The 23,049-nt window shown below is 63.5% G+C and overlaps 1 protein-coding gene across 1 annotated transcript; it reads right to left on the bottom strand.

Annotated features, from left to right (window-relative positions):
* Positions 1–1,034: 1,034 nt before the first annotated feature.
* LOC129148145 (transforming acidic coiled-coil-containing protein 3-like) lies at positions 1,035–17,009 on the bottom strand. The gene is made up of 14 exons (XM_054712837.1): positions 16,649–17,009; positions 10,187–10,325; positions 9,354–9,429; positions 8,989–9,142; positions 7,341–7,393; positions 6,927–7,030; positions 4,298–4,385; positions 4,016–4,093; positions 3,586–3,662; positions 2,893–2,936; positions 2,192–2,343; positions 1,500–1,606; positions 1,307–1,427; positions 1,035–1,100 (listed from the first exon to the last, which is right to left on the bottom strand). Exons 1-14 carry the CDS (start codon positions 17,007–17,009, stop codon positions 1,035–1,037), a joined length of 1,620 nt encoding a protein of 539 aa, XP_054568812.1.
* Between the last annotated feature and the right edge of the window lie 6,040 nt (positions 17,010–23,049).

Below are 23,049 nucleotides of genomic sequence, written 5' to 3'. Positions count from 1 at the left end.
GCGTGCCTTGAGGTCCTCCATCAAGCCCCACCAGGTGGGGGACACGGCCTGAGATCCCCTGTCAAGTCCCGCTGGGTGGGGGCATGCCCTGAGGTCCCCCGTCAAGCCCCACTGGGCGGGGGGCACGGCCTGAGGTCCTGTCAAGCCCAGCCAGGCAGGGGGGTGCAGCCTCAGGTCCCCTGGCCCATTGCTGGGATGGGGGGGCATGGCCTGAAGTCCCCTGTCAAGCCCCACCTGGTGGGGGACGCAGCCTGAGGTCCCCTAGCCCAGCACCAGGACAGGAAGCACACCTTGAGGTTCCCCCATCAAGCCCCGCCAGGTGGGGGGCGTGGCCTCAGGTCCCCAGTCAAGCCCCATGGGGGAGGGGGAGGGCGTAGCCTTAGTTCCCTGCTGATTGCTCCTTAAAGCTCCTGCTGGGAACTTGGCCTCAGCTGTGGGTGCAGCCATCTTTGTGACGGAGTGATGGTCAGTTAACACATTCCCTCTTCATTAGATAGGAGGATTGCAGTGGCCCTAGCTGGTTTGGGTCAGTGGATAAAGCGTCGGCCTATAGACTGAAGGGTCCCGGGTTTGATTCTGGTCAGGGCACAGGCCTGGGTTGCAGGCTCAATCCCCAGTAGGGGGCAGGCAGAGGCAGCCGATCAATGAGTCTCTCTCATTATTGATGTTTCCCTCTCTCCCTTCCTCTCTGGAATCAATAAAAACATTAAAAAAATAAATAAAATAAACGTGGGTCCATTGGACTCTGGTCTGTGGTTGGGAGGCAGACCAGCAGGCTGTGTGCCCACCTGGCAGCCCCGAGGCGCGGGCGGAGGGGCCGGAGGCACGTGGGCCGTGGAGGATCGGCCAAAGCTGGAAGCCTTGCTTTAGTCAAGACAGAGCAACCTCAGTGCCAAACTCACACTTTATTTAGTGTCCTTCCTAAATAATCAGCTTAAACATGAGCTGAGGTGAGGAGAGGATCAAGAACATGAAACCTGACAGACAGACAGACAGACAGGAGGGCGGGTGTGTGCAGGGCGGGGACCCCCACGTCAGGTCTTCTCCATCACGGAAATGAGGTCGTCACAGATCCGGATCAGCTCGTCGTTTTCTTGTTTCTGAAAGAGGAACGTCAGCCCTGCATCTCCCGGGGCTCAGAGGTGGCAGCAGGGGCCCGGTGGCGCCTGGCCTGGCACCGAGAGGAGTTTGGGAGGAGGGTCGTGGCCCAGCTTGGGAGCCGGCCGGCCACGGGGCCCGTGACAGGGCAGGTCCCAAACCACAGGGGCACGTCCCTCCCGCTCCCGGGCCTCAGGCCTGCGCCCACCTTCTGCTCCACGGCCTTCTCCAGCTCCTGGACACGCATCTGCTCCTTCCTCAGGCTCGCCTGGAAGGCCAGCGCCTCCGCCTGGGCCCTGCTCCGGACCTGGGCGAGCTCCTCGTTGGCCCTGCACGTGGGCGAGCGGGCTCAGCCTCACCGTCCTCCCCATCACCCCACCGCCCACGGCGCCCGGACTCACAGCCGGAGCTTCTCCTCCGCGTGGGCCTTCAGCGCCCGGTACCGCTGGCCTTCCTTCTGGACCCTGTCCGTGCAGTCCTCCACACACTTCCTCAGCGCCTCTTCGTTCTTTAGGGGGAGGGGCGTTACTGCTGCCCGTTCGCTGCTCTGGGGCCAGGCCCCCGGGACCCCCGGCAGCAGCTCGGACGAGGAAGGGTGCACAGAGGCAGCATTTGCCGCTTCTTTTGGAAAGCCCCCCACACACAGCCCAGGCTCCCCCTCCCTGGACACCAGGCCTGACCCCGACCCCAATGGGGTCATTGCCTCCTGGCCCCCCAGCCTGCTCGGCACCAGAGCTTCCCTCCCCGCAGCCCTGTGGGCCCCCACTCCTGCACATGCCCAGCTGGGGGCGCTGAGGGGGACCTGGCCAGGCCTCCTCCGGAAGGCAGCGCTGGCTCCTCGGTGCCCGCTGTCACCCGGGCATCCGCTGGGCCCGCACGGCCCTGCCCAGGCTGTGCCTCCAGCTCCTCTGCTCACATGCCCAGGCCTCCCCAGGCCGACAGCACCCCACCTGCCCCGGGCCCACTGGTGAGACTGGCCGCTTCGCCAGGTGCCGCGTTTAAGGGACCAGGACTCGGTGGGGAAGGCAGCTCCTGCCCGAGGGGCTGGGGACTGAGCATGACAAGGCGGGGTCACAGGGCACAGCCCCCCTACCGTCCGGTAGCCCTCGATCACCGCCTTCTGCCGCTTCAAGAGGTCGGAGAAGGACTTCTCCATGGAGCTCAGACCTGTGCTCAACTCATCTTTTTCTTTCCGCACCTTCTGCATCTCGGCTTTGGCACGTTCCTCCTCTGTCTGAGCCTCCTCTTGAAAAGGGAAAGGCACACGGGGTGAGGGGGCAGTCTCCCCGTGGGCGACTGAGGGCAGGGATAGTGGGACGGAGGCGAGGGGGCAGCGTCAGCCGCAGCGCCCGGAGGTCCCGCCAGAGGAAGGTGACCAGGCCCCTCCGCACCTGCCCTCCCAGAGCACAGCACTTCCTCACACCAGGTCCCGGGAGCCCAGGGCGGACAGGAGCCCCGGGCCCCAGCAGAGCTGTCCCCACAGGTGGGGCCTCTGGAACCTGAGTCCCTGGCCCGGGGAGAGGCAGGGTGCTCCCACCCCCGGCCCAGCCTGGACACGCCCAGAGCCAATGCCCACAGGGGGTGAAGCTGGACACGCCGAGGGAGGACCCTGCCCGTTCCCTGTGGTCCCGGCCGCTGGCTCGGGTTCTGGCCCGTTTGGGGACTGTGAGCACAGCTCAGCCTGCCTCCTGCCCCCGAGCCGGCCCGCACCGGCCTGGGCTGCTCTACGCTGGGGCTGGGGCTGAGGCACCGAGGCGGGAGCCGCTGCTAGAAAGGGGCTCGGGCCGCACTTACCCATCACCCGGTACATGAGGCTCTCGTACAGGTCCATGACCTTCCTGTGGGAGGAGCAGATGCTGTGAGCGCCGTGTCGGGCCACTCCCCCACTGCAGCCTCGCCAGCCCCGCAGGCCCTACACCACCCCCAGGTCCCCCCCGCAGGCCCCACCCCATCCATAGGTCCCATCCCCCCAAAGGCCTCCCCACTATCCCCAGGTCCGCCCCCCGCAGGCTTCACCCCATCCCCAGGTTCCCCCCACCCCATAGGCCTCACCCCATCCCCAGGTCCCCCCCACCTCCAGGTCCCCCCTCTCCCCCGCCGCAGGCCTCACCCCACCTCCAGGTCCCCCACAGGCCTCACCCCACCCCTAGTTTCCCTCACCCTCCCCACAGACCTCACCCCATCCCCAGGTTCCCCCCACCCCATAGGCCTCACCCCATAGGCCTCACCCCATCCCCAGGTCCCCCACCACCACAGGCCCCACCCCAGCCCCAGGTCTCCCCCCCCCCCACAGGCCTCACCCCACCTCCAGGTCCCCCCCACAGGCCTCACCCCACCTCCAGGTTCCCCTCACAGGCCTCACCCCACCTCCAGGTCCCCCCCACAGGCCTCACCCCACCTCCAGATCCCCCCCCACAGGCCTCACCCCACCTCCAGATCCCCCCCACAGGCCTCACCCCACCTCCAGGTCCCCCCCACAGGCCTCACCCCATCTCCAGGTTTTGCTGGTGCAGCTCCTCACACTGGCTCCTCAGCTGCAGGACCTCCTTCTGTGCTGCCTCCACCTACACAGGAGGCGGCAGGAACATCACCAGTCGGCCAGCAGGTGCCCACTGAGAGCCCATCAAGCTCCCCTTGTGGGGGGTCCCACGCCTGTGTGTGGGTGTGGGCTGGGGACGCCTCTTGCTACAGGCCAGGCTGGGGAGCAGCTTGTGGGAGGAGGGGGGAGTGGCAGAGAGAACACCACACAGGAGGCAGCTCAGAGCAGGGCAGGGGCCGTGGGCAGAAGCCAGGGCAGGACACAGCTGCCGGTGGGCACAGCCTGGGAGCGTGTGCCAGATGGGCGACGGCCGGCTGAGTAAGTGGACACCTGGGGTCCCACCGCAGCAGCACCCCCCTCCCCAGGCCTCGCCCTCACCGCGGGGTCCCTCTGGCTGTACTGTAGCACGGCCACGAGGGGGCCCCCGGGCCTGAGCACACAAGGAGGTGGGGGCACCTGTGGGGCAACAGAGACCAGCTGGGCCCCAAGCTCCTCTCCCATCCAGCCCCGTCCTGTGGTCAGGGAGGACAGGTCCCGGGGTGCAGGAGGCTCCAGGACTGCACAGTGACCAGAGACAAGCAGGGGCCCCCTGTCCACTGACCCTTCAGATCCCCGACCATAAAGCCCATCCCTTTCCACGACAAAGGGAGCAGCACTCACAGCAAGGCGGAGCTCCGCAACGCAGTCCAGGTCCACCAGCGGGGCCTCGGGCGGGCCCCCACAGGAAGGCGCCTCGGCGCCCGGCACACTGAAAGCAGAGCAGAGGCGCGCACTCGGTTCAGATCTCCTGACGTCGCCTTTTCAAATCCACTATTAAGGGGGCACCGCCCTCCTGCAGCCGAGGGCGTCAGCTCAGAGCCTGATGCTCAGAAGCCGGGTCCTGAAGCCCCCTGTGCCGCACCGGCACGGCCAAGGGTGGACCTGAGTGGGGGTGGTGAAAGGCTTAGGAAAGGCAGACAAGGGAATGAAAGCTGGGTCTCGGTGGGACACCGCTTCCTGACAGCGCCAACGCCCACAAGCATGTCTTTATTTTATAGCTGATGCCACGAGGCAGAGTAAGGGCGCGATCAAGATGTTACAACATTCTCGTGGGTTTCGATCCCACTCAACTACACGCACCTGAACTCTATCAAGCCCACATCACTCAGGCACGTGGGGCCACGTGTTCGGACCACAGGTTCAAGCTGACAACTCCAGCTGTTGGCTATCATTGTGCTGGGAGGGCCCCGCCCTCCAAGCTGGGACTTGCACGTGGCCATGAGAGGACTGTGCCCTCTCATCAGTCCGAGGCTTGAACCTGTCCACACACTGCAGCCGCTCCCCACATATCCCCTTTTGTTTTTAAACACGTCTATTTACATTATCAAAAAATTCCAAACAAATTATTCAGCATAATCAAAACATCAAAACAAACTTCTGGCTATTAACAAAACATTCAACTCAGCAACATTAATATAGCAACAAGAGAGAAAACTCTGGCTACTAATAATAACAAAACAAAGTCAATGCAATACAGCAATAAGAGAAAAACCAAACTTCAGACACGTTAACATTTTCAGAATGTCTTACTCAGAGTCCTTAGATTTGGCTGCACAAGACTTTACAGAAGACTGGCAGCTGACCAGCGCTAACATAGCCATAAACACGGCTGGAGGAGTAGCTTCCACTCCTTGCCTTTCTGCCATTTGCTGGGCCTCAGTTGTTAGCTTCTTCAGCTGACTCCATGTTGGAACCTCAGTCCCTTGCATGCGGCCTTCGCTATCTCCTTCCGAGCCACACCTCTCGGTCTTCCGAACGGGGGGACAAGGAGCCTCCCTGGGTCCCCCGTGGCTGTGCTCGTCCCGCTCTGGCACCCGCTGCTCTGCTCCCCCTGGACTCTGGGGACCGGGCTGCCTGGACAGTTGGCTTTGGGGCTGAGTTGGCTGGAAAGGCTGAGGTCGGGTCGAGAACACAGTCCCCTCTACCTGGTGGGCGCGGGGCCGGCCCCGCTTGCAGCTTCCCTGCCTAGGGGATATTGGATTATCATTAATGTCAGTCCTGGGCAGCATCCATTCACCCAATGCTTTCCTCTCCTGCATCTTGGGCACAGTCCAGGCTGCCTGCTCCCACTCTGTAGCCTTTTGACTTCCGGTTTTCGCTTTCCAGTCCTCAGCGAATGGCCCGGCTTGGCTTTAAGCGTCCCGCTGACCAGGACCTCCATCCTTTGCTGTTACAGTTCCCAGCCACCTCTTAATTCCTACCTTCTATTTTCTACTTTACTTCATTTTCTACCTATTTCTAGCTCCTATTTCTACCACTTACTTTCTACCGCTTACCTCTCTATTTCTACCGCTTATTTCTACCTATTTTCCACCTCTATCTGTGAACTATGGGTAGGCTTGGCTGCCCCTGCCCAAACCTCCCTGGGTTGCAACCCCCATAAATTCCACACCTTAACTGAACCCGCAAAACCCCACGAGGTCCAGTGCCTATGAGCAAACCAATTACCAACATTTTACCTGTACTATCTTCTACTTCTAGTTTTCCACTTAATCTGTATCTATCTTACTTTCTATTTTATATATTCCATTTTCTACTTATTTTCTCCTTAAGAAATTTAAAATGCTTCAATAAGCATTGTTTTTAGCGATCCCTTCCTAGGATCCTGAATTTCCCGAGTTTTACACAAAGCTTATCACCACACCTCGGCTCCCTGCCTTACTTCCTGCGTGCGTGCGCCTTGGGGCCTCCTTTCACCTAACAATTGTAGTTACCCCGAACTCAGTCCCTATTGGGGTGCCCCCTGTGCCGCCGGCACGGCCAAGGGTGAACCTGAGTGGGGGCGGCTGAAAGGCTTAGGAAAGAGACCAGAGAATGAAGGCTGGGTCTCGGTGGGACACTGCTTCCTGAGAGACAGCGCCCACAAGCCGTGTCTTTATTTTACAGCCGATGCCACGAGGCAGAGTAAGGGCGCGATCAAGATGTTACAACATCCTCGTGGGTTTCGATCCTACTCAACTACACGCACCTGAACTCTATCAAGCCCACATCACTCAGGCACGCGGGGCCACGTGTTCGGACCACAGGTTCAAGCTTAAAACTATAGCTGTTGGCTGTCATTGTGCTGGGAGGGCTCTGCCCTCAAGCTGGGACTTGCACGTGGCCACGAGAGGACTGTGCCCTCTCATCGGTCCGAGGCTTGAACCTGTCCAAACACTGCAGCTGCGCCCCACAGCCCCCCTAGCCTGGAGGTCTCTGATCCCCACGCACCTCCAACCACGCACTGAGCCCCCCGCAGAGGCCGGCCTACCTGCTGGTCGTGGGGGCCGCGGGCGCAGGCCTCTCAGGACTGCCCTGCAGGAGCGGGTCGAAGCTGCGGTACAGGGACTGCTTCCTCAGGGCTGACTCCTTAAACTGAAGGGGGGGCGTCAACTGGGCCCCCCTCATCCTGACGGACAGCAGCCCCCAGGGGGAGGCGACCAAAGGGCCGAGTGCCCACTGCACCGACGCCTCCCAAGGGGACTGACCCCGCATGTGCTCCGAGTGGCTCTGGGGACCCGGGATGGGACTGTGCGGGGACCCGGGATGTGGCTGAGGAACGCGGCTGCAGGAGAGGCCCGGACGGCCTGACGCTCGGCCTGAAGCAGCGCCCAGGCTGCCCGGTGTGACAGCTGCGCTAGGACAGTCCCCTGAGCCGCCCCCTCGGGAGGCCGGTGGTGCTCACCTGGGACGTCCCGAACTGCTCCAGGTAGTCCACGTCGACCCCCATGCCTAGAACTGAGGGAGCAGTCAGTGCGGCCGCTGCCGGCGCCCCCCACGGCGGACTGCGCTTCCCCGCTCCCCGGAGCCCCCACTCACACTGCCAGCACCCAGCTGCGCCCCCCCGCCCCCCCCCCCCAGATTGTTCGTGTGGCCGTGCTGTGCACTGCTGGGTGTTGGGAGGCAACCTCAGGGTGACAGCCAAAGGTCCCCAGGGGCTAAATGAGAACCACTGTCCCGGGTGAGTCCTCTGGTTTCTGGTAACATAACATTTGCTAAAAAACTAAGGGTCCCTCATGCCATCCATGAAACTAACTGAAAATGGGCAAAGACCTAGATGCACGAGCTGAAACCACACAATTCCTAGAAGCAAACGTAAGCCGTCAACCTTCAGACCGGCTTTGGCAATGAGCTCGTGGCCGGACACCAACATCACAAACCGCAAAAGGAAACAGGGAAGTGGGCTCATCAGCGCGTGTGCCTCCAGGGGCACCGTCCGCAGGGGGAGGAGCCCACCGGAGGGCACTTCTGCACGCCCTGTGTCTGATCGGGACCCTTCTCTAGAAAACACCAGGACCTCACCCCCAGAAGGCAGTGCGCAGGCGGGGTCGGAGCCGCCGCTCCTCCACAGAAGACACGAGGCCAGCAGCCCGGAAGGCGCTCACCGTCACCGTCCCCAGGAGCGCAGATCGCAGCCCCCGGACCTGCTGCCCCCGCTGGGCGGCGAGGACCACGCAGCCAGACAGCGGGACCCGCCCCTGGGGAGGAGACGGTGCAGACCCCCTGGGAGAGCGCAGTCCCTCGGTCGTTAGACAGGCATGTGGAGCAGGGACCCCCACCTGAAAGACGGGGACCCGGACGTTCACCTCCCCTTGTGCCCGCACCCTCAGCAGCTGACGTGGACCCACACGGAAGCCCACCCGCTGGGGAGCGAATACCGGCTGCTCTGTCCACACGCAGGTCATTCAGGCCCAACACGGGCCAACCCGACAACATGCTCCGCGGGAGAAGGGACTCGAACCCCGTGACTCGGTCCCCTGGGAGTGGCGGCCTGCCCCGCGCACTCCCTGGCTCCCGGCGCCCTGCAGAGGGCGCGTACTTGTCCTGCGGGGAACCCCACCCCCACCCCCATCTCCTCTGCGCCAGTGGTTTCTAAGGAGCCAGAGGGCGACCTGGGCCAGCAGCCTCACATCTCTTAAAGCACCTCAGTCACGCGGCCTCGCTGGGCGCGCCTTCCCTCAGGGACCCCCGCCGCCCTGGAGGAGGGCCGCTTAACCGCCTGTGCACCACGTGGAAGGCTTGAGCCCTTGCTCCCATCCCCGGGGGTCTCGGTTCCAGCCCCTCCAGTGACCTCGGGGCCCAGGTGTCCGGCACTGTCACGCTGCACGCACGCCTGTGCTCCTGCTCTTGGCGAGGCTGCAGGCCGGCTCCAGAGGCTTCCGAACGCAGCCTCCCAGGATGCCCCTCTCCCAACGGCTGCCGCCCGAGGGCCTCGCTCAGGCAGGGACCCAGCTGCCTGCAGGAAGATCGCCCGCAAACGCCACTCAACACACACGCTCATGGAACATGTTCCAGGCGAACCGACAGCAGAGGGAGGACCAGGGACAACGCACCCGCAGCTGCGTCTCGGAAGTGCTCCTCCCTGGGGCCCCAGGCAGGCTCGGGCCCCTGCAGAGCGGGGGGCGCTGGGTCGGCAGCAGAGGCTGCGGGCTCAGTGCCCGGACGGCTGGGGGCAGCCGCTGGCTCTGGAGGAGTCACGGGTCCCTCCTAGAAGGAAGAGAAAGGCCACCTGGGAGCTCAGGCTGAGCATCTGGAGAAGTCGAGGCTGCCAGGCGGGGCCTCTGCCTCACCGTCCCTCGAGCTGGGGGGCTGTGGGGTTGGGGTGGGCAGCAGGGTGTCCCATCCAGTCAGCACCGGCCTCCCTCTGCTTGGTGACAACGTGCAAACAATGGTGACCGCTCGGGCACACACTCCGTACCTCGCCCACCGGTCCCGCCGTCCCCGCCGCGGTCTGCCTCCCGGGTGTGCCATCTGCGGAGGCTGGAGGCACCGGCCTGGAGAGACGGGGCCCACAGGCTGCAGCCGCCACCTGCCCTGGGCACCCTCATCAGACAGCCAGGCCCAGGGCTGAGACGGGCGGCCGGCCCTGGGCACCCTCGTCAGACAGCCAGGCCCAGGGCTGAGACGGGCGGCCGGCCCTGGGCACCCTCGTCAGACAGCCAGGCCCAGGGCTGAGACGGGCGGCCGGCCCTGGGCACCCTCGTCAGACAGCCAGGCCCAGGGCTGAGACGGGCGGCCGGCCCTGGGCACCCTCGTCAGACAGCCAGGCCCAGGGCTGAGACGGGCGGCCGGCCCTGGGCACCCTCGTCAGACAGCCAGGCCCAGGGCTGAGACGGGCGGCCGGCCCTGGGCACCCTCGTCAGACAGCCAGGCCCAGGGCTGAGACGGGCGGCCGGCCCTGGGCACCCTCGTCAGACAGCCAGGCCCAGGGCTGAGACGGGCGGCCGGCCCTGGGCACGGCTACGCTTCTCTTAGGACCCGACCCCGGGGCCACCGAGCAGCTGTCCCCAGAGCAGCTGGAAGGTGAGGGCGCACCCGGGCTCCCGCCCCAGGAACACAGGCACAGGTGCTGACAGCCCTCGGCGCCGGGGCCACGACAGGACGCTTTCTTCTCAGTCTCCACGGAGGGCCTCCCCTGGCGTGGCCCCGCCCTCTGCTCTTTCTGAGATGTCACCACAGCCCGCCCCGGGCCCCTCCTCAGGGCGCCTACAGCCCTTCTGGTGCTGGGTCCTCCCGCACCCCCGCACTCACGGGCTCGGAGGGGAGGCCCCTGTGGCCCCAGGCCCCGCAGGACTGCTCTGGAGACATCCCGGGAGCTGGGCGTCTCCACCGCCTCCCAGCGGGTTGCGGGTTGGGGGATCCAGCTCGTCCCAGTCCAGGGCGTGGACCCCTAGGGAGGAGCAACAGGCCCTTGGTCAGCCTCCTCGGAACCTCTTCCTGCCTCACCTCTGGCCGCCTGGGGTCACAGGTCGCCGATGGACGCAGACGGGGGACAGGTCAAAGGCGAGGTTGTCTGTGCTCGCCTATTGCTCTTCCGGTTCGACCCCTAGCCCAGGGGCCAGGACACACGAGGGTCAGCTTTGCTCCGAGGACAGGATGGCGAGGGCGCGAGGCTGCCTTCAGCCGGGGCAGGGCCGGCTCTCAGGGCCACCTTCCCGGGTCCTCTCCCGGTCCCCCAGGCCTCTGCTCTGCGGCCCCGGAAGCTAGTCAGACCCCGAAGCCAGGAGGCGGCGCCCGAGCCGCTGGCTTCCCTTCCTTCCTGGGGCCGCTATGGAAGAACAGGACCTGAGTCACTCTAAGCTCCTGCAGGTTAATTTCAGAAAGAAAATACAAAGTGAAGTTGAAAAGTAACAAGGAAACCTGGGGAGAGAAACAGATTCAGCTTCCAGAGCTTCTACCGGGAACGGGAACACGGCCCGAGGATGCTTTGCGCAAGGCAGGTGCAGGGTCTGGGGGGACATTTTGCTCCGATCCCTGTCTCTGTACCTCTGAAACTGCTTGAGAGAAAGAGCGTTTCAAACAGCGCAGTCAGCAAAAGGCAGAACAATGTGCGGGGCCCCTCCCCGCGGGGTCCCGGCGGCCCAGGCGGGCGGGTCAGCCTAATTCGGAGAAGGGCGGCCAGCAGGGCCTCCGCAGACAGAGGCAGGCAGAGCCGCGGCACCTGGTAGCCCACCGCCGGCCACGCCAACACCCGGCACCTGTGAGGCTGCGGTGGGCGCCTCCGGGGAAAGGCCGGGGTCTAACTCTGAGCCCACAGACACGCCGCTGCCCCTGAACGAGCCATCTGCCTGTGGCCTCCCCCCACGGCTTGGCGTGGAGAACACGCGGCCACTCGCAGGCAGAGGGAGACGCAGTGGACGCAGGAACACGCGAAGCCACAGCGGCGCCCTCGGGGCCTCTACGAAGTCAGAGGAACGGGACCCGAGGCCGGCGAGCTGGCAGGGCACTGAGGTGCCAAGGGCTCTGGGCCACCACTGCCCCGCTCAGCGGAGACCGAAGCCCAGCAGGTGACAGACGGACCCCAATGGTCCGGCCCCTCTGTCGGCGGCTACAAAGTGCGGGCGTCAAAGCACCGACACTGGTCCTTTGGGTCCAGACTCAGTTTGCTAAGCCGACGTGTCACCCCGAGCAGAGCTGCAGGTCGCTGCTTACGCCCGGCGTCCGCTGCTGTGGCCGGACGCTCCGGGAAGCCCCACCGCCCACGACCAGGAGCTGGAAGGGCCTTCAGCGAGGAGGGGGAGCCCTCTCTCACCGGGCAGGCAGGAGGCAGGGGTGCTGGCCTGGGAGGACACGGAGGAGGAGACGGCCAGTGCCCCCAGGCCTGGGCTGGAGGGGGGCCCAGTCCGCAGAGAAGGAAAGGCGGGGGCTGGGAAGGGGGACCAGAGGGCAGCAGCGGAGCTGGGAAGGAAGGAGCAGGGAGGGGGACTGCCCGGCCTTTGGGGGGGAAGGGGGGCGGCAGGAGCTTCCACATGGGGCCTCCAGTCGGGCCCAGGAGCCTCAGAGCAGCCGCTCCTCCTCCCACAGTCGTTGGGATAATCACCGACATGACAACCTGGGACCCGCCTGAGCGCTGGGCATGGACCTGGGGGGCGGGGGGAGGGGCCACGGGGTACCTGCTGGCGGGGGGGGGGGGGGGGGGCGGGGCTGGGGCTGGAAGGGCAAGGCCAGGGCGGCTGGGGCAGGGAGCAGAGCGCCCCGGAAGGGAAGGCCTGGGTGGGAGCGGGCGGGACAAGAGCCCAGGGGGCTGGGGGGTTACGGGGTGTGGGCAGTGGGGGCTCCCGCGGCAGGGGAGCGGGCACCGCGCCCCGGGGAAGCGGGAAGGTAAGTCGAGGGTGACTGGGTTCCGGCCTCGGGCAGGGTCAGAAGAGCGGCCCCTTTCTGGCGGCTCCCTGCCTGGGGGGGGGGGGGGGGGGGGGCGCAGCGGGCCTGGGGCAGGTTCCGCTTCCACGACCTACGCCCCACGGGCCGGGCTCGAGCAGAGCCGCCCTCCTGTCCGCGGGAAGGGCCGAGCCCAGGTGCGGCCGGGCGTGGGCTGCGAGGGACGCGCCACGCAGGGAGCGCTGTGCCTGGAGGGGAGGTGGGACCTGACGGGGGAGCCCAGGAGCCGCGGGAGGGCGGTCCGTGCTGGGGGGACCGAGGCGGGTGCAGCCAAGGCCGGGACCCACGGCCCTACCTGCCCCCCTCGAGGTCGCAGATGGAGCGGGAGGTGGAGTCCCAGTCTCCTGCCCGCCGCCCGATTAAATGCCCAAGATCAGCGCGCGCAGCCAATCAGCGGTGGTCGGGGGAGGGCGCCTGGCGCCAGCAGCCAATAGGAGGGCGGGCCTGCCAGCCCCGCCCCCAGGCGGCTCCAGGCGCCTCAGGTGTGAGCGGGGAGCGGGCGGCGGGCCGCCACCTGAGCACCTCGCGGAGCGGGAGCCGGAAGGTGTGCTCGGCGGGCGGGCCCCCGGGAGCCGGGAGCCGGGAGCCGGGCTGTGCGCAGGCGCAGGACTCCGTGTTCTGGGTGGAAATGGGAGCAGGTGCAGCGTCGCCCTCCAGGCGGCTCTGAGGCATCAAGTCCTCGTCCGGCGGGCAGTTTGCCTCTTGGAGAAGTTCTGGGGGCCCCTTGGGGCTGATGGCTGCACAGGGTCCCCGAGGCGGGTGGTTCTGGTCCTGGTGGTTCTGGTTTGACTTCACCGTAGGCCGTTAGCAGGGCTTTTGACTGCTCACCCAGGACACCTCCATAAATATGTAAAGTAATCCAACTCAGCTTCCCCCACAGCCCCGGATCATGCCACCAGGGTCCCGCGTTCAGGAGAGCCGAGTCAGACCTGTGTCTGTCTGATCCGTTCCGTGTCCTGGCAAAGCCATTGTGTCCTCCTGGGCCTTCCTTCCCAGGGCCCCTGCCAACACCCAAAGGATGACGTAGGAAACCATTTTCTAGAGACGCGGGCAGGTGTCTATGACGTCAAACCTGCCACACATGTGGGCAGTGTGACCTGTGCCTGATGCAAAAACTCAGAGGTGGCCAAAGTCTAAGATGGGGCTGGATGTGGCCCGAACGGCCGCTTCAAACAGGCCTGGGTTTCAGCGCCGTGACCCTGGTAGAGCCACACGCCCTGGGCCACTTCCATAGCCTTCACCTGTGAGAGGGTGAGAGGAAGGAAAGGAGGGGGTGACCGCCGTGCCACGTCACCGTCTGTGGTCTCCCCGGACACGTAGCATCAGACCTTGGGCTTGCTGTGGGCCTGCTTGGTGGGCGGCCTCTGCAATTCCTCCCCACGGACCCCGCCTTCGGACACACACAGTTTTGGTGACAACTAAGTGTTTAACAAGTAGATCCTCCACAACAACATACAGCCACGATGGAGTGAAGTCGAGTCCCTAGAGGGCTCTGTCTTACCCAGTTGGGGAGGGCACCACCTTCTGCCCTACCCAGGACGTCGCACCCCAACAGGAGATGCTGGCCTGCACCCTCTGGAAGCTCAGAAGGTGGGCGAGTGGCAGCTGAGGGGCTCAGCAGGGAAAGACCTGGTACCAGCTAGGGGGTGTGGGGTTAGGGGTACCAGCTCAGCATGGGGGCCAAGGGCTGAGCGGAGAAGGGGGGTCCTGGAGGCCAGGCGTGGGCTCCTGGGGCTCCTGGAGGCCTCCTCCAGCATCTAGGGTCATACCACCCTGAACACACCGGATCTCTTCTGACCTTAGAAGCTAAGCAGGTCCACTCAATATTGGGGAAAAGAAGCTAAGCAGGGTTGGGCCTGGTACTTGGATGGGACACCGCCTGGGCATACCTGGTGCTGAAGGCTTTTTTTCCTCCTGCCCCACGCCCCTGGGGTAATGCAGGGCCCTGATGCCTGCCACCATGTAACACCTGAAATCATAAAACTAGAAGAAAACATGGCAGTAAACTCTTTGGCATCACTTGTCATTATATATATATATGTTGGAGTTGTCTCCTTGGCAGGAGAAACAATAGGAAAAATAAACAAATGGAATGACATCAAAGTAAAAAGTTATTGAACAGTGAAGGAAACCATCAACAAAATGAAAAGACAACCTACTGAATGGACGAAGGTATTCTCCAATGATACATCTGATAACCCATTAATATCCAAAATATATAAGGAACTCATACATCTTATCACCAAAAAAGCCAACAATCTGATTGAAAAAGGGGCAAAGGACCTGGATAGACACTGCTCTGACTAGGACATACAGATGCCAATAGACATGTGAACAGATGCTCAACCTCACTAATTGCCATGGAAATGCAAATTAAAACCACAGTGAGGTACCACTTCACACCTGTCAGAATGGCTGTCATCGGTAAATGAACGTGTTGGCAGGAATGTGGAGAAATGGGACACTTGTGCACTGTGGGTGGGCTTCTAAATTGGTGCAGCCACTGAGGGAGAAATACGGTGGTTCTTCAAAAAATTAAAAGTAGAACTACCATATGATCCAGCAATTTCACCTCCGGGTATTTATTTAGAAAACCCAAAACACTAATTCGAAGAACATATGCACCCTATGTTCATCATAGCATTATTTACAATAAGCACAAGCAACTTACATGTTCATCGATAGATGAGCGGATAAAGATGTGGTACACAGATACATTGGAAGATTGCTCAGGCATGAAAAGAAGGAAGTCTTGCCATTTGCAACAACATGGATGGACCTAGTTGGTATTGTGCTAAGTGCAATAAGTCAGACAAAGAAGACAAACACCACATGATTTCACTTATACATGGAATCCAAAAAACAAAATAAATGAACAAACAAAACAGAAACAAATTCATAGATACAGAGAACAAATTAATGGTTGCCAGAGGGAGGGGGTTGAGGTGATAGGTGACAAAGGGGAATGGATTAAGATGTACAAATCGCCAGATAAGAAAACAGTTACAGGGATGTATGTAAAGTACAGCATAGAGAATATAGTCAATAATAGATATATTTTAAAAATGTTTTTATTGATTTCAGAGAAAGGAAGGAAGAGAGAGAGAGAGAGATGATGAGAGAGATTCATCAATCGGCTGCCTCCTGCACACCCTGTACTGGGGATCGAGCCCACCTGGGCATGCACCCTGACCAGGAATCCAACTGTGACATCCTGGTTCATGGGTCAATGCTCAACCACGGAGCTATACCACCCGGGCAATAGCCAATAATGTGTTAATAACTATGCAGTTGTCAGAAGGATTGGAGAGATCGTTCTGCAAGGGAGTCCCCTTTCCCAATCTTTCCCATTTGAGGCAGCAGCTTCAGAAATAGTTCAGCTGGGCCCTGGCCGGTTTGGCTCAGTGGATAGAGCGTCGGCCTGCAGACTGAAGTGTCCCTGGTTTGATTTCAGTCAAGGGCACAAGCCCAGGTTGGGGGCTCAAGCCCCAGTGGGGGGCAAAAGGGAGTCGGCTGATCAATGATGCTCTCTCATCATTGATGTTTCTCTCTCTCTCCCCCTCTCTCTGCCTCTCTGGAATCAATATTAAAAAGAAAAAGGTACAGCTGGGCCAGCTTCATTCCCGCTGACACATCATCGGAGTTGGGGTGATGGCCGGGGTGGGGCTTGGACCCATGGCAATGGCGCCTTGTGCGAGGCAGGAGCGGTGGGTGGGAGAGGAGCTCCTGTCCGAGGAGGCCGGAGGTCCGGCTCCTTCCTCGGGTGCCCGCCCAGCCTCCACCTGTGGAGCACCGGCTGCCCGGGTGGGCAAAGCCTGCGCCTGCAGGTCCTGCCGCTCAAACCTGGCTCCCGGGGGCCTGGCGCCTGGGCCTCCCTCCGCCGCTTCCGGACGGGCTCCTGCCCTCACCGCTCTCGGGGCGCCCCGCTGGCTGCGTTACCCACGGAGCGTGGGAACCTCCAGAGCAGGGCGCCTCCCGCCGCCTGGAGCGTCTGCTCTCCGGGAACCTGCGGGCACCCCGCGTCCTCACCAGCCTGCCCGGCGCGCTCGGCCCGCGGCGGCTCCCCGCGCCCACCAGGGGGCGCCCTTGCCTGTAAGCTGGCGGGGCCGCCGCTCCCCCGGGCCGGGTGGGGGCTGCCGGCCTCTGCGCGGGGCGGCGCTAGGTGCGGGCGGCGCGGGTGCCCTGAGGTCCACGCACCGCGGAGCCGGCACCTCGTCCGGAGCGCGCCCCCCGCCCCCGGCCTGGCACCGGTCCCCAGCCCGAGCCCGCGGCTCCCCCAGCCCCCGGGCGGCAGGAAGTTTGCCCGCAGCTGGGCCCGCCGCCTCCTGCCGCTACCAGGGAGGCTCGGGGGGACCCCCGCCCGCAGGCCCCCTCCCCCCGGCCAGCTGGCATCCGCCCGCAGTGCCCGCGCTGCCCGCCGGGCGGCGCCCCGCGCCCGCTCCTCCGCGCTGCCCGCGCCCCACTCCGGCTGGACACAGACGCTCCCTCCGGCCGCCGGCGGGTCGGGCCAGGCCGGGCGGCTGCTGCGGAAGAAGCGAGGGGAACGGCGCGCCGCGGCCGGCACCGGCCCTCCGGCCCACGCGGAGCCGCCCAGGTAAGGCCGGCCACAGCGGCGCCCGCGCCCCATCCTGCGGGCTTCTGGCGCGCGCTCCTCCCGCGTCCGTGCCCCCCACTCGGAAGTCTGGGTCTCCCCCATCCCCTATGCCCGCCGCGGCCGCTGACACCGCCGCCTGCGCCGCCTCCCTCTCCCGCCTCCTGACAGCCGGCCCTGCCCACTGGTCCCTCCGGCCTCCGACCCAGCCTCCCCTCCGCATCCTTTCCCTGGGCCCGGGTCCTCCCGCTCTGCCCCCTCTCTCTCCCCCGCACCCCCCTGCTGCTCTCTGCAGGGCTGGTGCTCCCCATGCCTCTCCTCCCCCTCTGCCCCGGGCCTCTGGTCTCCTGGCTCCCTGGCCACATCCAGCTCAGCCCTGGGTCCCAGGGACCCCCCACCCCTCCTCACTGGCTGGATGTGTTTCCTCACCGGCTTCTGCCTGGGCCTCCCCTAGCCCCTGTGCTGGACTCGGGCCACCACCCCTTCCCATCCTGCACGCCGCTCGCGTGGGGAACCCAGAGCCCCATCAGAAATGACGCTCTGTCCCCGACTAAGGGAGCGCCGTCCATCCACCCTAGTTCACCCCGTGGGAAGCCAGGAGGAACTCCGGAGACCTTCATTTGGGCCCGTGATCCCGAGGCTGGGGGGAGGCTGGGGGAGGGGTGGCTGATGGCACTCTCCTGTGAGGATGGCAGAGCGGAGAGCTCAGACCTGGCCTGGGGTTGGGGGTCAGCCTGCTACCCCTGGCCTGGGGTCTGACATGGGGTTTCAAAGCCTGGAAAGCACCTGTGTCTCCTTCCCTGCTCCCTGGAGCTGGTGACAGCCAGGGGGAGGCGAGGGAACCCCCGGAGGGCTGGCCAGGGCCTTGGGGCAGTGGAGGGGGTGCAGGGCCTGGCCCAGGGCCTGCCCGCCTGGCGGGAGTGGGGCAATGCGCAGAGCCGCTCCCCCTTGGGCCCGTGGCTGCACAGCTCTGGCATCCCTATGCTGCCATCTTCCTCCTGGTGCTGTTGTCTGGGGGTGCCACGTGGTGCCATCTCCCCGCCTCCCTCCAGGGGCTCTTCTGGGCATGTCTCCCAGGGACCTGGGCTGTCTGGGCTCGGGCAGCCCCTTTGCCAAGTGGTGGGCACTCAGGACTGGCCAGGAGCCCTGAGCCCTGTCAGGAACCAAGAGAGCGACCTTCACTTAAGCTCCGTGAGTCCCTGGGTGCTGGGACCCTCCCGGGAGCCCCTGCTCAGGGCTGTGGGCGAGAGGCTGCCTGGGGGCAGGGGTCCTCTGCAGGAGAAATCCGGTTCTGCTTTACTTCCTGTGTCTGTGCTCAGGGGCTGGCGGCCAGGACCGGGAGAGGCCGCTGCATCTTCCCCCTGGAAGGAGCCCCTGGAACTCCCCTCGGCCTCACGAGGCTCATTGTGCTGAAGCTCAGGTCTCATTATTACCAGTATTATTATTAAAGTATATTTTTATGGATTTCAGAGAGGAAGGGAGGGAGAGAGAGACACATCAATGATGACAGAGAATCATTGATCGACTGCCTTCTGCACGCCCCCTACTGGGGATGGAGCCCGCAACCCGGGCATGTGCCCTGGGCCAGAATCAAACCCAGGACCCTTCAGCTCCAGGCCAACGCTTTAGCCATGGAGCCAAACCAGCTGGGGCTCGTGTCTCATTATGAATCAGGTTTATTATTTTCCTCACTGACGACGTGTTCGTCAAGGTCGCGGCCCTCTGGAGAGTTAATCTAATAAGCATACATTGCCATGTCTGGGTTTAATTTCCCGCATTTCGTTCATTTCTTGTGGAGGGAGCCTTGTGTGGGAGCTGTGGCCTGGTTTGTCGTAGCTTCTGCCTGCCCAGCTCGGCCCCAGGCGGGCAGGCGGGCCCAGGGCTGGGCAGTGCTGGTGGGCCAGACGCGGGGGTTGAGAGGAGCCTCGTTACTGTCTGTGTTTTCCCCATTCCCCCTCCAAAGGCGTCTTGGCTGACCTCTCCCAGCACCGGAAGTGGGTCTGACTTTCCAGTTTGTCTTCCCTGAGGACGGTGAGGACACGTGTGTGTGGTGGGAAAGGCCCCAGCTGCTGGGAGCAGGGCCTTGGAGCGGCCTTGGCGCCCTGCTGGGGTCCCAGCCCCCCAGCGGGGAGGAAGGAAGCAGACGGAAGGCCTCTCTTGGGTGAGGGGAACACTGCTAGGACCAGAAGGGCCGTGAGGAGGGCGCGGAGGGAGTGGCGTGTGGCTGCTGGGTGGGCAGTGGGGGAAGCTGTGCGGAAAGAGCATCTTGGTATTTGGGCAGAGCACCATCCTGTAGGTGTGAGGCCCCGCAGTTCTCAGTGCTTTTAGGAGAATTACTGCATCTCTCCTTGGGACCTACTAGTCTTTGACCTGCTACCACCCTGTGAGGAGCTGTTCCTGAGTCCCAGGATACGGGCCCCCAGGCTAAATGACTTGAGGCTCCGCGGCCACACCCGGGTCTCTGGCCGCCCAGCCGTGCTCCTTTGCTGCTACGTGTTGCTTTTAAAGCTGTTCAGCCTCCCCCGCCCCCTCCCCGCCCCAGGCTTCCATTCCCCTTCATCTCCCCGTCAGCTCAGCACTCTCCTCTCCCTGTGGGGCTGGAGGCTGGCTTCCACCCCGCCAGGGTCTGGGCTCTGGCGGGCTCCTGGTTCTGCATTCTCTCCACCTTAGCCTGGCTGCCGGCACCCAGGGCCTCCGCCACCCGGACCCTGGGCCCCCCGTTTCTCTGGACTCGCTCCTGCAGAGAGAGCTCCAGGTTCCCCAAGGCCTGAGGCGTGGTCCTGGGACCCCGCGCCTCTCCCCTGTTCTCCCACCCCCGCTCCATCCTCATCACTCCAGCCCTCTCAGCTCTCTGAGAACTTCGGGCGCCCTGTCTGATCCCCCCTTTCCCCGGCCTCTGTCCTCACGTGAGGCTTTCGTGGTCGCGGTAACAGTCTGCCCGGGCAGCCTGAGGCCACGCTGCCTTCCTGCAGATGAAGGTGCTTGTGACGTGTGACCCGTCTCAGGAGCCCTCAGCGGCCCCCGGGCTACTGGACGGAATTCCCATGTAGCAGCTCGGAAGCCCCGGCCGCTCACAGGCTGGCCCCAGCTTTCCGCCTCCGGGTGGGACCCTCTGCCCACCTCCACGCCCCAGGACTCTTCTTCCCTCCTCCTGGGAGCCGCACCCCATCGGCAGGCGTCAGCAGGAAGTACTTGCTAGGTGCTGGGAAACCTCGGTTTCCATCCCTGTGTCACTCCCAGTGACTTGGAAGAAACGGCTCAGCCTCAGTTGCCTCACCTGTACGATGGAGATAATCCCAGTGCTTGAGGGCTGTTACCGCAGGAATGTGAGGGGTGGGAACTGATCTGTCACCCCCAGGGCTCCCAGCAGGTGCCCACTCAGCGACCCTGGGCGGGCTCTTCCACGCCGCCCTCGGCCCTTGCCACTGTTTTAGCTGCCCGCTCCTGCCTGCTGCTGACAATCCCTACCCGCTGGCTCCCCACCCAGATGGCAGGTCCCGGCAGGAGCAGAGCCTTTGTGCCCGGTGCCTTTCCCCTCCGGGGCTCCTGGCCTCGCAAGGGCTGTCCTCTACATCCCCAAACGGGCCCTGCTCACCGCGGGGACATACCGGAGAGCTGTGGAGTGACTGTGACATTTGGTGACATAAAATAGGGTACGCTTTACATCTAGCAAATCAAATGTAAACAAATCTGATGCCACGGGGCCGCCAAGGTCAGATATGGGAGGGAGAAGGGCATCAGTTGGCCATGGCACTGTCTCTGCTTCTTTCTCTCCTGGTCCCAGCTCCCCATGAGGCAGCTGTGAGCATCTGCACTTTACAGGTGAGGCGGGCCTGGGGCCCTGCAGTGGGATGTCTGTGCTGCTGCACAGATGGGGGTGGGGGGCACTCCAGAGCCCCAGCTCCTGGGCCTGAAAAAGGGAGAGAGAGGCTCTTTATGAAAAGTCCCTGTTCGATGTCAGTGTGCCGTGTGCCGCAGCCCCGCAGGGACGCTGAGCGCGGAGCCCGCGCAGGGCTCTGGCTTGGGCAGGTGGGTGATGTGAGTGGCGAGCACAGAACACCCCGGACTGGAGCTCTGGCAGGAGGAGGGCCTTCCTGGGTGAGGAGGGCTGCACGGGGCGGGGGGGGGGGGGGTCCTGAGGATCCGGTGAGGCCAGGAAAGGAAGGGCTTGAGTGGGCGGGGGGTCGGGGGAACAAGTCAGCTCAGGAGGGCGGGAAAGCAGAGAGGAGAGGGCCAGGTGGGGAGAGCTGAGGATCCGCGGGCAGAGGTGTGCAGGGCCGGGCACAGCGCGGAGGGCCTGGGGTGCGGTGAAGGCAGAGGGGGTGCACTGAGGAACATTTCCAAAGAGCAGAGCACAAGGCAGGCTGGACGAGCAGAGGAGGGAGCCGGGGGTAGGAGAGAACTCAGAGGCTTTTGCCCTGGAGATGAGGGCGGCTGTGAAGCCGTGTCCAGAGGCAGGGAACCAGAGGCGAAGGCCCTCCCAGGGAAGCTCTGGGTGTGCTGCCCGCTGAGCGCTGAGCGGAGGGGAAGCCGCTGGAGCGGGGGGGTGGGGGGGTGGGGGGGCAGGCAGGGGCTTCCTGGGCAGCAGGCTGTGTGAGGGGGAGCACCTGCGACCACATGCTGCATAGGGCGCTGCTTCCCAGCATTCCTGCTGACGGGGTTTACCGCCACCACCTCTTCCACCCGCTCTGCTCTCCCCTCGGGCCCTGGGACCCTGTGCCCAGCCCTCTGCTCTCCCTCGGGCCCTGGGACCCTGTGCCCAGCCCTCTGCTCTCCCTCGGGCCCTGGGACCCTGTGCCCAGCCCTCTGCTCTCCCCTCGGGCCCTGGGACCCTGTGCCCAGCCCTCACTGATCTCAGAGTTGCTCATCTGTGTGTCACCTCCAGGGGACCTGGAATGGAGCTACCTCCACGAGGGCCGGGACCCCACACCTGCTTTGCTCACGGTCAGTCCTGTCCCAAGTGCCTTGCACAGTGTACGTGTTTAATGAATATCTGTCTTATTTAAGGGACCTCAGCTTATGCGTAGCGAATGTTTGTTACGGAGACAAATTCCTAGGACATGGACGTGAGGACAGCGAGGTGGGCCTCGCTCCCAGGATGGGTGTCCTGGGCCCTTCTGCACGATGCGGCGTTGCTGGTTGCTGTGATTTCCTTCTCTTTCATGTCGCCCGGAGGTGCCAGCGTCGGCACCACCTGCTCCCAGGGTTGGGAAGTGAGTCCACACGCTTATCAGTTGTCACCCAATCCTGAGTTTGAGGCTGGCCTGCCATTCACTGTGAACGGCCTTCGGCAGGTGTCTGACCCTGTGAATGTCCGCCCTCACTTGTAAGCCAGCCCCGCCCTCACCTGTCAGCCCCGCCCCCACCTGTAAGCCAGCCCCGCCCTCACCTGTCAGCCTTACCCCCACCTGTAAGTCAGCCCCGCCCTCACTTATAAGTTAGCCCCGCCCTCACCTGTAAGCCAGCCCCGCCCTCACCTGTAAGCCAGCCCCGCCCTCACCTGTCAGCCCCGCCCCCACCTGTAAGTCAGCCCCGCCCTCACCTGTCTGTCAGCCCCACCTTCACCTGTAAGTCAGCCCCGCCCTCACTTATAAGTTAGCCCCGCCCTCACCTGTAAGCCAGCCCCACCCTCACCTGTAAGTCAGCCCCGCCCTCACCTGTCTATCAGCCCCACCCTCACCTCTAAGCCAGCCCTGCCCCCACCTGTATGTCAGCCTGCATGGCCCTTTCTTCTCCTCAGGGTTTTCTCAGAGAGAATTCGCTCAGAGAAGCAGAGAGAGAGCCAGGTGGGGTGATTATCTCTCTTTGGGGTGCTGTGGGATATTTTGGTCACAGAGGCTGAAATGGAAACTGGATATTCACAGAGTCTTGGGGCCTCTGGGAGGTATGTTGTGGACAGTGGAAGAGAGCTGGCTTGGAATCAGGAAATCCAGGCTACTTATTGTTGCCTCAGTTTCCTTTCAACCGGGGCACATAATAAGCTGTACCTTACGGAGGAGTCCCCAGGGGAGTGAAGGCTCCCAGGACAGGGAATCAAAGTGGTGGCCTGGGACCGTGGCTTGGAGTAAACACATTTTAGATAAAACCCCCTCAGGCACCAAGGAGTGTGAGCATTTGATGGAGCTCAGACCCACCAGGACCAGTC

Source organism: Eptesicus fuscus, chromosome 23 (assembly GCF_027574615.1).
Source record: "Eptesicus fuscus isolate TK198812 chromosome 23, DD_ASM_mEF_20220401, whole genome shotgun sequence".
Classification (NCBI taxonomy): domain Eukaryota; kingdom Metazoa; phylum Chordata; class Mammalia; order Chiroptera; family Vespertilionidae; genus Eptesicus; species Eptesicus fuscus.
Note: the sequence above shows the minus strand (reverse complement) of the source record. Positions and strands in the feature narration are given on the sequence as shown.

Excerpts from the sequence above, each read along its gene's own strand:
- LOC129148145 (XM_054712837.1), bottom strand. The coding sequence starts at position 17,009 with ATGGGGGAGACCCAGACTTCCGAGTGGGGGGCACGGACGCGGGAGGAG. Across the intron at positions 1,428-1,499 it reads GCGGAGGAGAAGCTCCGGCT|GGCCAACGAGGAGCTCGCCC; the intron begins GTGAGTCCGGGC and ends GCCCACGTGCAG. Across the intron at positions 1,101-1,306 it reads AGAAGGCCGTGGAGCAGAAG|AAACAAGAAAACGACGAGCT; the intron begins GTGGGCGCAGGC and ends TTCCTCTTTCAG.